Source organism: Triturus cristatus, chromosome 9 (assembly GCF_964204655.1).
Source record: "Triturus cristatus chromosome 9, aTriCri1.1, whole genome shotgun sequence".
In the NCBI taxonomy this organism is placed as follows: domain Eukaryota; kingdom Metazoa; phylum Chordata; class Amphibia; order Caudata; family Salamandridae; genus Triturus; species Triturus cristatus.
In genome coordinates, this window is record NC_140592.1 from 1224641238 (window position 1) to 1224653270 (window position 12033).

Here is a 12033-nt window from a genome sequence, read left to right on the forward strand (position 1 = left end):
TAGAGCGGCTGCTACTGCAGTGATGTGTTAAACATGAGATACAACTTGTTGGGAAGCCCAACGTCAAACTGGAATTTAGTGCACTGTGGCAATCCGCAATGCAGGTAATTGAAGCCAATGGTAATTTCAACTGATCAGAGCTCCCGCTAGAAAAGAGTCAGTGGCCGCATATAGCCAAAGCTCAAAAATCAAGTTTAGTTGTTTAGTTTGTATATGTTTTCTCTCAATGCAAGTCTATGAAACATAATCATATGACAGAAATATGTTAATTTCAGTAAAAACATATTTAGTGAGGAGGTGGCAGGATCTTCTAAAGAGGAAGTTCAAGACGTCCTCGAGGAGAAGGTATGCTTCATAAATGCAATACGGAGCGCTTTATTCTCCCAAATCCCACTTCCAGGCGCCTGTAGTGGAAATGAGGGTGCGTCTTGCAGAAATGTGCAAATGTTAAACACTGAATAAAATGGCTTCCAGGCCTACTCGCACTGTGCACATTCGCAAGCATGTTGAGGCTAAAGGATACTTCAGAGCAATAAGAATTGACATCCATATTTGATAATAAATTATATCCCTGCATGCTGTGTCCTATGGATATATATAAAGGAAACAATAACACACACGTTGCATAGGAATATGTTGAGTTTTCACAGATGGCTCCCTGGGAGCAGCCATTAATGCACTGACCTCGCACCGGAACTGCTCTTACTGCAGTGATGGTACACCCGGGGGCTGCCATCACTGATTTTTATGGTGTTTTATATAGCGCAAACTTGACCCAAAGGTATCCGGTATTAGAGCGCTTTACATGAGCACCAGTTGCATTACATGAGGACACATTCATTGTTTTGTTAGGCATGGGAAGATTACGTGATTTGCCCAGAATCACATTATGTTCAGCGTCATTGCCGAGACTTGAACCCAGTTACCCGGATTCAAGGTCGACCCCCCCCCCCCACCCCCTCTAGCCGTTAGGCAAACTCCTCTCCCTCCCACTGATGTGACACTGGGCACTGACCGCGCACTTGGAGCTGACATTACTGCAGCAGCATTGGACACTGACAGCTCACTGAGAGCTGCCATTAACGTATAAACATTAGACACTGGCAACACACTGAGAGCCCCAGTTAATGTATTAGCAATGGGCACCGAGAGCTGCCATTACTGCAGTAACCTAAGACACTGACAGCACACAGAGAACTGCCACTACTGCAGTAACACTGGGCACTGACCACATACTGAGCTCCTATTAATGTAGTGCCACTGAGAGCTGCCATTACTGCAGTAGCATTGGCCACTGAGAGCTCCTATGTATCTAGTAACATTGGACACTGGGAGCTATCATTAACTGCAGTAACATGGGGCACTGACAGCGCACTGAGAGCTGCGATGAATGTATGAACAGTGGACACTGCCAGCACCGCAGCGAGAGCCCCTGGGAGCTGCATACTCCAGTGACCACACAGGGCCGTGTAGACTGCAGCGGTGGCGCACTGGGATCTGCTCATACTGCATTGACAATGGACACTGACGGCTGCCATTAAACGGTGACCTCACACTAGAGCTGCTTTTACTGCAGTGATGGCACTGGGCGCTGCAGTATGGCTGTGACACTGGACACTGCCAGCACAACACTGACGTTCATTCTGGGCTGTCAACCCTGAAGTGCCAGCACACTGGAGGTGGCCTTTGTGCAGTGACCCTGCATTTGAACTCTAACATGCTGCTATGAAATCAGGCTGGGCACTGCTCTTACTGCAGTGGCATCGCACTGGGCGCTGCTCTTACGGCAGTGGCATCGCACTGGGCGCTGCTCTTACGGCAGTGGCATCGCACTGGGCGCTGCTCTTACGGCAGTGGCATCGCACTGGGCGCTGCTCTTACGGCAGTGGCCTCGCACTGGGCGCTGCTCTTACGGCAGTGGCCTCGCACTGGGCGCTGCTCTTACGGCAGTGGCCTCGCACTGGGCGCTGCTCTTACGGCAGTGGCATCGCACTGGGCGCTGCTCTTACGGCAGTGGCATCGCACTGGGCGCTGCTCTTACGGCAGTGGCATCGCACTGGGCGCTGCTCTTACGGCAGTGGCATCGCACTGGGCGCTGCTCTTACGGCAGTGCCATCGCACTGGGCGCTGCTCTTACTGCAGTGGCCTCGCACTGGGCGCTGCTCTTACTGCAGTGGCCTCGCACTGGGCGCTGCTCTTACTGCAGTGCCATCGCACTGGGCGCTGCTTTTACTGCAGTGCCATCGCACTGGGGCACTGCTAATGCAGTGGCATCGTACTGGGCGCTGTGTTTACTGCATTGACATCGCACTGGAAGCTTGCCGTGCTCTGCTACCTGTCCTGGTTTCAGTGATATCAAAGTGAGAGCTGCCCTGGTTGCAGTGTCCTTGCACTGAGCTCCTGGCACTGAATGACCTTGCAGTGGGCGCTGCCCTCACTGCAGTGAGAGCCGCCACTTCTCCCCATTCTTATGCTTTCTCTCGTGGTTTTCTCTCCCTTCAATCGGCCGGCTCGCTTCCTCTTATTGTATTTCTCCTCCTGTCTTTCACCCCCTCTTCTCTCCTATTACACATCTGCCCAGAGCTCACCCCTCCTTGCAGGCCCTCTTCCCGGAAGCTGCTCTTAGAATGTGTGCCTTACTCTTCCGGGTGCACTCGAGCACTGCACATCTCACTCGGGCAGACTTCTTTCAAGGGCCACCTCCTGCCTCTGCCGAAGACTAGAGGGCACATGTCCTGCACCCCCTGCTTTCCCCCGTGCCGCATGTCTATTGCCCCCTGCACTCCTCTGCCCCGATCTCACCACTGTTCCTTTACGCATGATTCCCCCGCGTCCCTCTATAATGGTGCACTTGTGTCCACGTGCACCTGGCTGCACTGCCCCCCCCCTCGCCCGCCCCCCAGCCCTCGAATCTCACCAATGTTTCTTTACCCGTGATTCCCCTGTGTCCCTTTGTCATGTGTCCCCTTGTGCCCACACCCTCCTCCAGCCAGATCTGCACTACCCCCAGCCCCCGGATCTCACCACTGTTCCTTTACCCATGATTCCCCTGTGCACGCCTATAATGCCGCTCCCTTTTCCAAGCCCACCTCTTTCTAGCCAGGGCTGTGCCGCCCACCTTCCTCATGTGTTCACCTCCCTCCCCCCTTGTGTCCTGCCTTTGTGGGGAGTGCACTACTGCACCTTAATCGCCCTCCCTTTGCACCCCTCTCGTCTCCATTTCTTCCGCCTTGTTCTAAGTTTCCATGAGTGTCCGTGTGAGCACGAACTCGTCTTCACTATACAAAATCCCCAGCTATTGGCTTTGACCGTGCTCGGCAAACTTTGTATTTTTTTTTCTCCTTCTTAAGCAAATGTTACTAGTTAGCGCTTTGATAGGTGGCGGAAGTAAATCTCCCTTGCCTATTCTTTTACTTATCTTTTCGCCTCTGGGGTGTTTACACAGGCCTCGGCTGCTTCTGTAGTCTGCAGGGGGTGCAGTGCCGCGAGCCATTGTGGGATTAACCATTGCTTTTTGCAGTCCTGCGATACAATGCAGGGTGGTGCTAACTCCTAGTCGCTTATCTTTAAAAGCCTCCAGGTTCGTGCTAGCACACGGAGCTCCGCTAGTGTGCACGCCCGGTCTGTGTGCATCTGTTCAGGCTCGAGAGCATGTGCACAAGTCTGGGTTTCATTGGGGGTGGCCACCAGTGTCCGTCCCCTCGAGGTGCGCGCCAGTTTGCAGCTGTGTGAAGTTTACCACTGCTCTTAAGGCTGGGTTGAGTGTTGCTGACGCCGCTGTTGCGCTTCGATGTACTGAGGTTCAATAGGACAGCCTGAGTCTTCATGTCCAGGTGAGCTGTGGGACATGTAACACAATTCCACATAAGTGTTATTACTTCCTTCTATACTATAGACAGCGCAGGCCCCGACGTAATCCCTGAGCTTGGATTTTGTGTTAAGAATCCGGTGACTGGGCTTGTTCTGGGGCCCATCGGAGTCCAGAGTGGGGTTCATGGGTCCAGGGGGCAATGGGGTATCACGCCTCAGTCTAGAATGGTGCGTCAGGGCTTAAACCAGCCCAGAATAAGATTTCTGGGCCTAAGGGAGTCTAGAATGGGGTTTCCATGGCATAGGGAGTTCAGAATGGGGTCCCAGGCCCCTTGAGTTTAGGGTGGCTTCCAGGCCCCTTGGGAGTCCAGTGTGGGCCTCCAGTGCCATGGTTACAGTCCATGCCATGTGCCTGGAGCCAGACTATATATCACTTTGATCAGGGCACACGACTTGCCCTGTCGTGTAACTGACAACAGTTGATAGTCTCGTCTACGTGCGCACCACCAGATCACCCAAAGCCACATCCGTTTCCTCTTGACATCTTCCACCATCCAGAGCAAACCACCCATAACTCTGCACTGGGCGGACCATCCCCATCAGCCTAGTTCTGATCCTACACCTTGTGAGCCACCCAAAGCCGGACAAGAATCCCTGAGAGCCATCTGGGCCTCCTCCATTCGCACTCTACAGTGCAAACGCATCTCTCGCCTCACTACCACCCACCAGCCTCCGATGCCCCCGTCTGCCTCAGCAGCGCAAACGCATTCCTGGAAAACACTTTAAAGATCCACTCCCAAATAAAAAGCCGCAAATGCAAACCCAGTCAGCACCTTGGTAATCCAAAGACCTACCGACAACCAGGGCTCCATTCGCAGACAAGGAAGGAATGGATCCACACTCCAAACTGGAGGGACACCGATTCTTGACGACCTCGCACCACTAAATTCCAGCCGTGCAACTCACTCACTCACTCACTCCTGGACTGGAAACAACAAGCAGCTCTAGGAAGAATCTCCCACCCTTTATTCTGAATGTGGTGTACTGCTGTGATCTGCGGTGCACCTTTAACTGGGTGCAGAACTGGCCAGTGCACCCTATCACAGTGAATGCCCTGACCCCAGCACAGCTGTGATCTTGCATCTACCATGCTGATTGGGGAGGGGGCGGCGTTGTGGGAGGAATAGTGCATTAGTGTAAGGTAGACCGACTTTGTGACTCAGCAGGTCCATGTTTCACCTGCAGCCGCAACCCGACCTGCTTTTTAAAGGAGGGAGCTGGGGCTGCCCATTGGGCAGCTGCAAAGAGTGGCTGCACCTGCCTGCAGTGGAATGTCTGGGGGGTCCCTGGGACCCCCTTTCCCTACCTCCAAGGGGCATCCTGTTGGGTGGGGGCCCCTCCTGACCGTTCCTTTACCTCTGTGCCAGCCTCTATAATGAGGTGTGGGCACAGAGACAAAGTTCCTCAACTCTGTTGTGATGGCACCGGCGCTACATGTGCAACAGCATGATCTATTTTACAAAAGGGGCCACACAAGCGCCTGAAGCCAGCTATCCAATACCGGAAGAGTGCAGAGAGCAGTCGTATGTGCAATTTGAGCCGCCCCCAGCCTTTTAACCACAAGCACCCCCCCTGCGGACATGACTAAAATGCAGCTCCTCGATTGTGGCCCATCGGGAAAATGTCAGAGTGGCAGAAATGGCCCTTAACGCTCGTGCAGCTGATTTAATTGAAAAGCAAATACAGAATCGACACCAAGTGCCCCAACCGGGAGAACCAGAATACTGTACAAAACAATCAAATGTCGCATCGCCGCCCCCCCCCCCAACCCTCTGATACCATACTTTACTGACAAATGCAAAGCCGTCAAGCTTGAGTGCAAAAACACAGGAGATCAACAGCACGTTGTGAGCTCTAGACCTCCTACTACCTTTCCCTCATAAAACGTCACTCGGTCGTCTAGAAGCACATGTCTTATCTGTATCCGTCACTGCTGACCATAGTCGGCCTATTCCTCACTAATTGAAACCTTGTACATATGTCACATGATGTCACTTTTAGTTTAGGTTCAATCACTTTTTCACTGGGACACTTTTTATGATTGTTTGCTAATTCTCTTATTGTATTTAATTCTGTTGTGTATTTATACACTGTTTTAGTTGTTGCCTATCAAAAATACATACAATATTATTATGTATTGATCTTCTGATGTGTATAGCCAACTTTCTTTCAGACTCCGTCTCAAACCCTATATATTGCCATTGTGCTTTTTTTTATCATATAGTTGTTTATTATTCTACAGGAGCCATTGTTTCCTCTCTATATTCCTCACTCAAGGCATCTTCTCGGAAGCTCTTAAGACAGACCAACACCAGAACCTGATGACTGTGCCATATATTATCCCATCACTCACCTGCTGTTGCTCAGCAAGATGGTCGAAAAAGTAGGATCGTGTCGGCACCAGCCGTGTCCTGCACGGCTACACAAGGTTTCAGGTCATGCTGCAACACCGAGAAGACCTTACACATCGTAGACAACGCTCTTCTAACCACAGATGAAGACTGCTCCTGCCACATGATACTGACTGACTCTTCCGTTTCCTTGGACTGTCGAGCATCCCACCATCAGCCACATCCTGGAGTCTCGAATGGGAGTCACTGGCGAAATCCTTTCATGACTGCCTTCTGCTTCTTCGACCAACACCAGTTTGTTCACATGGGCATCTCTGGGCTCAGAAGATCTCCATCGTGTATGGAGTATGTTCGACCCTCTACCCCCACCCCCTCAAGTTTCCAGCGGGCCCCCACCTTGTTCAGCCTCCACATAGAATTCACAACAATGCCGATGACCGTGCTCTATACTTCTAAGTCTTCCCCCCACTCTCTACTTTCAGCATCTCGGGCACTGTCGCCTCGCGTCCTGACTTGGGTGTCCATCAACCACCTGAATCTCTGCCTCACCCAGGCCAAATTCCTATTTTCTAACAAACCGGTGTGACATCGCTCAATGACACTATCCTGAAGCATCTCCTCTACCAAGACCACATCACCACTCCCTAGGAGACCCCCCCCCCCCCCCCCCTTGCTCCCTCCCCCAAAGGGCCTACACCCTGGGAAACGCTCTTATCCTTTCTGCTTTGGCCTTGTCCAGCGCTCCATTACCCTGGTTTGGGCTGCGTGAATCCCAACACACACAATTACTTGCATTCATTTGTATAATGCAATTAGCCAAAGGCAAGGGTGGGGAAGAGCGGATGGTCTGATCGTGTAATGCGATTGGCTGTATCCTTCTGCTTTGGAGTGTGTGCATTGCAATGCATGAGGGACTATTTTACTATCACCAAAGTACTCTGAGTTATCACACTTGAAATCCTTCTCATACATGCACGTAGAGAGCAATGGCCTTGTGTTATCCGTGCAGCAGGTTTTTAGGTCTAACCTGGGCAGCGCATGCGCTGCTGTGAGGCATGCAGTAGTGGAGTATGGGTTTGAAGCCCTGCCCACTCCGGCCATATTTCTAATTGGCTTGTGTCATTGTCCTTCGTAAACGTTTGCTTCCGAGTCATTATTAGGCTTGTTGGTACCGCCTTGTCTGCATTTGTATTCTCCCATAACGACTGGACCTTTTACTTGTCTTGTTACACATCTGCTTAATCTTGGCTGTGAGCACTATTCTGTTTAATGATGTGTCCCTATTCCACCTACTACGTCGCAGCACGCCGCTCGCTGTTATTTTATTTACTAATGGCGGTCCGCTTTAACTATAGCATCCGCGTTTCTTCATTTATTTTGGCAGTGTAATCGGCTTTAAGTTCACTTATTATTTTTTTGTTGTTGTTAGTTTACTAGTGCCCATGCAGGGCTTTCGCATTCATGGAGGCTGTGCCCCTTTCTTTAGACAACCCACAGCTAAAGAAAGGTGCGTGGCCGCTATTAAAGTAAAAGCGCAGTATGGGCGCTTTTACAAAAAAAACATCTGCCAACTTGACAGACAGATTTTTTTTGTCAAAGCGCCCCATGCTGCGGTTTCATTTTAATGGCGGCCACCCCCCTTTCTTTAGACGCTTTATGTTGTATGAAAGGGGGGCATAGGCTCTAATAAAAAAAAAATATTTGCAATGCAATAGGTCTCGAATTTGCGAGAGTTTAAGCTATTGCATTGCCAATAGTTCAGAATGTTGTAAATGCGAGACCTGTTGCATTGCAAATGCTTGTTTTAAATGTTTTATTCAGGACTCAAAATGCAAACCGCCCCTACTGGCTGTGTCAATGTTTTTTTTTGTTTTTTTTTTAATGTTCAACCCAACTGAAGAACTGTGACGTTCCTGGGCTGCACTGAGGGAGGGCGCTGTGGTTTCGGGGTTTCCTGCCTGCTCTGTGGGAACCCTGGCTGATGCGGCCGTTGAAGCCGGGAACGCCCTCTGCAGGAAGCTGCTGCCGGGGGCAGAGTTCGGTGCCCAGGTGGTTGCCCAGCAGGTCTCCTGGGGCTGCGTGTGCAGTGTGCACGGTCAGCAGACGCCCGGCCTCATCTGCAGGGTAATTCGGAGCAGGCCTCAATCCGGGGACATCTGGTTTCCTCACAGTCTCTTGTTTAGATTCCCAGGGCCTGTTTGTGTCCATATATGTATCTTAGTCCAGGCCTGGTGGGACTCGGGGGGCCTGCTCGCCGCTGCAGTAAACCATGTGCCCAGCTGTTTAATGCCCTAAATCACAGGATACGCCCTGAAAATCGCATATCTTCCCTGACGCGTTTTGTTAATTTGAGCACATGAAGTCTGTTCACTGAATACAATGCGGTCCTTGGGATGTGCGTAAACCCCTCCCCCCCCCCCCCCCCCCCATCCTCCACAGCATTCAGGGCTGGATAGGTTCCGGCCATTGAGGATAGCCTCACTCACGGCTGCTTGCCCCAGCCCTGCCAGCTCGTCAGGTGTGAGGCTGACCAGAACTCTGCGGCCCTACATGCCAGCCGAGCTCAAAGATTTTAAAAGCGCCTGGGGAAGACGTGCACCAGGGGAAGTTGTGGGCGCTTACTTCCCGCTCCTACGTCATACCACGGTGACTGCTAAAATCTGTTACCAGGACTGATGATTCGGACTTTGATCCTTCTGAGGTCAAGCAGTGAAAACCATTGAATTTATGAGCCGCGTCGCTTATTGAAGGCCCGAGGGAACTCACAAAGTGGACCCCTGGCTCGGCCTCTCGACACACTTTGATCCTGGGCAGCGCGCTATCTAGGTCTGCCGCAGGCCGGGCCTGGAGATCCCGTCGGTCTGCCCTCGCTCTCCTTGAATCGCTCCTGGCCTGTTGTGGCGGGCTGCCAGAGATGTGACTTGCATTTTCCACCATGCATTTCCTTACTGACAGTACAAAATGGATTGAATTCAGGCTTGGCCCACTTACAGACGTATTTCTCGGCTTCTCCCAGCTCTGACACAACACACGGTGAATCTTCAGTATTCATAATTGTGTCAATATGACGTGTCTTTCAGAGTTTAATAAGCGATGTTCAGTGTCCATCTCATCACACGTTCGATGGTCGACCTCTGCAGGATGATAGGCCGGTTTCAGTAGTGAAAACATAATTTGTTTGTGTAGCACTTTAATGTCCCACAGAACTGTGCATAACGAATATAATGATTAAATTATGCGACCAGTTACCCACCTCAAGAGGTTGAAAGGCTGAGTGTGCGGGTCGTGTCTCAAGCATGCGGTTCACTGGTTGCTTCTAAATCTGTGTGTAAGTCACTGTGCCATTTTACTGCCATCTGGCTAGTGTGTGCAAGGAGACGAGGACTGCTGGGGGCCTGTTCCTCCTGTGCAGATCTCACTGGCACAATAAAAGCGCGAGGCCACCAGGAAATCAAGGCGGTCTCTTTTTAGAACCTGGGCAGCGCATGCGATGCTCTGCGAGGCATGCTGTATTAGAGTATGGACTTGAAGCTCTGCCCACTCCCTGCCCATATTTTTCATTGGCTTGTGTCATTGTCCTTTGTAAATGCTGGCTTCGGATTGCTTAATAGGCTTTTTAGTTCCTTCTTAGTACCGCATTGTCTTCATTTGTAACCTCCCATGAGGACCGGCCCTTTTACTACTACTGTTACATGGTATGTCTTATTTTTAGTCTGTAGGCACTATTTTCTTTAATGCGTTTCTCCTACTGCAGACATGACATGCTTTCCTGCAACATTCAGCGCGCCATGCGTGCTTTCACTTACCAATTACATGGACAATGGTGGTCGCTTCTTTGAAATGAACTGGGTCTCGCATTTACAACAGTTTGAGTCATTGCAAATGACAATGCCTTTTATTTATGTATTAATTATAATTTACAATGCCAATAGCTTGAACTCTCGCAAAGGCAAGACCTATTGCATTGCAAGTGCTTGTTTACCCTGTGCTACCGCAGGTGTTTTTGCAGGTGTAAAGGGTGCTTGTCTCTAGGGCAGTTTACCATCACTACTGTTGACAAAACGTGACATCCTTGCCAAGTGTCTGATCCGGTTCTAGGTTTTCATTCTTTTGGGTTACCGATAGTTAGTTTACTGCTGATAGTTTAGACTAACAAATAAAAGGTTGAAAGTGTGATAGCAGAGTTTCCTCAACATTAGTAATCTGGGCCCTGTACAGCTCCCAGTGCGGAGAGAGGGAAAAAAACACTCTCACTTCTTCACTCGCTTACCTTCACACACCTTCATTCACTCGCTCACACATTCACTCACTCACCCTCCCACACCTCCATTCACACCCTCATACCCCTCCATTCGCTCGCGCCCCTCCATTCGCTCGCGCCCCTCCATTCGCTCGCGCCCCTCCATTCGCTCGCGCCCCTCCATTCGCTCGCGCCCCTCCATTCGCGCGCGCCCCTCCATTCGCGCGCGCCCCTCCATTCGCGCGCGCGCCCCTCCATTCGCTCGCGCGCCCCTCCATTCGCTCGCGCGCCCCTCCATTCGCTCGCGCGCCCCTCCATTCGCGCGCGCGCCCCTCCATTCGCGCGCGCGCGCACACACCTCCATACATTCACAAGCCCATGGAAACTTCCCAACCTAACCCTGAGCGTTTAGTGTTTCCCCCAAAGTAAATCTTAACCAGTTTATGCCATTCAAATCCTGTGGGGTTAAAAGATGCCTGGGAGCACGTACAGTGCCTCAAAGATACAAACGGCAAAGTAAGCCCTTGACAACTCACCCCTCAGACGAGAGGATATTTTGATTGGCTTGTACACAGAGCAGCCCTCCCATTTACAGTGCATCACACATCCGTTGAAAACGAGGCTTCATTGAGCATTCACTGGAAGGGAGAGGGGTGGTCCTTGCCTTTATCCCCCCCCCCCAATATTTTGTTAGGTCGAGCCTAAGGCAGCGCGCAAGCGGTGCTTAGGAGATGACCTCTTGGAATCACTCAGGACTTTTTCAGAAACTCGTGCATGTACTGCACTGTTTCCAATGAGCACTCATGCATGTATGGCGTTTATCTTGCGGGAGCGAGTAGCTGCGTCATTTGTTTCCAATTATTGCGCTTGTTTACATTTGGCTGTCTCGCGGTCGCGTCAATTGGAAAGAGATGGCGGTCGCGTTCACTTTTGCGGCTGTTTGTTTTGAGTTGGAGCTGTTGCTGTTCAGATTTCTCCCAGTGTCGTTGTTTCTTGGTTTGTGTCTTGTGCACCACCGTGCAGACAAGGAGACACCCTAGCCATTTTCCGCCGCTTGTGCTGAGCATGACACGACTTGATGTGATCCTGCTCTCCAAGCGTCCCTCTGCTATCTTGCTATTTCCCCTACGCTATTCCCGTCCGACTCCCCGTCAAGTCATTTGCATAGAGGTGTTTACACGCCAAGAGCCCAGTGGATCATTAACCATGCACAGGGCTCTGAATACAGGCACTTCCTGGATGTACGTGAGCGTCTGGCACTGCTTCTGTTTGCATTTCACAAGTCCGGCAACATGGAGTGTTTGCCGGGGGTGAGGGGCGGAGCTGGCACACAGGCACCAGATGCAAACCTCCAGGTCAGAGCGGTGACTGCTGGGAAGGGTTCCCAGCTGTGAGTGCGATTCAGTAAGAGCCAGCCCCTCCCCAGCAGGGAGGTTCTAAAGCGACCAAAAGCCTTCTAGACGTGAGTGCAGCTGTGTAGCTGCAATCCAGGCCTGGGGCGGACTCCGGAACCCTCTTTCCCCCCCCCCCCCCCCCCCCCCCTCCTACATATACCCCTCCCCGCCCGCACTC

At 51.4% G+C, this 12033-nt stretch overlaps 1 protein-coding gene across 2 annotated transcripts in view; it reads left to right on the top strand.

Moving 5' to 3' along the window:
* Nucleotides 1–12033, top strand: part of SUSD6 (sushi domain containing 6) — a 159453-nt gene that overhangs the window by 51032 nt on the left and 96388 nt on the right. The window contains exon 1 of one of the 2 annotated variants that reach the window (XM_085627307.1): nucleotides 3741–3833. The exons of the other annotated variant lie outside the window; for it this stretch is intronic. Coding sequence (XP_085483433.1) covers nucleotides 3826–3833 — 8 coding nt within the window. The 5' untranslated portion in view covers nucleotides 3741–3825. Of the gene's footprint in view, nucleotides 1–3740; nucleotides 3834–12033 lie in introns of those variants that run through there. 2 annotated transcript variants of the gene reach the window in all.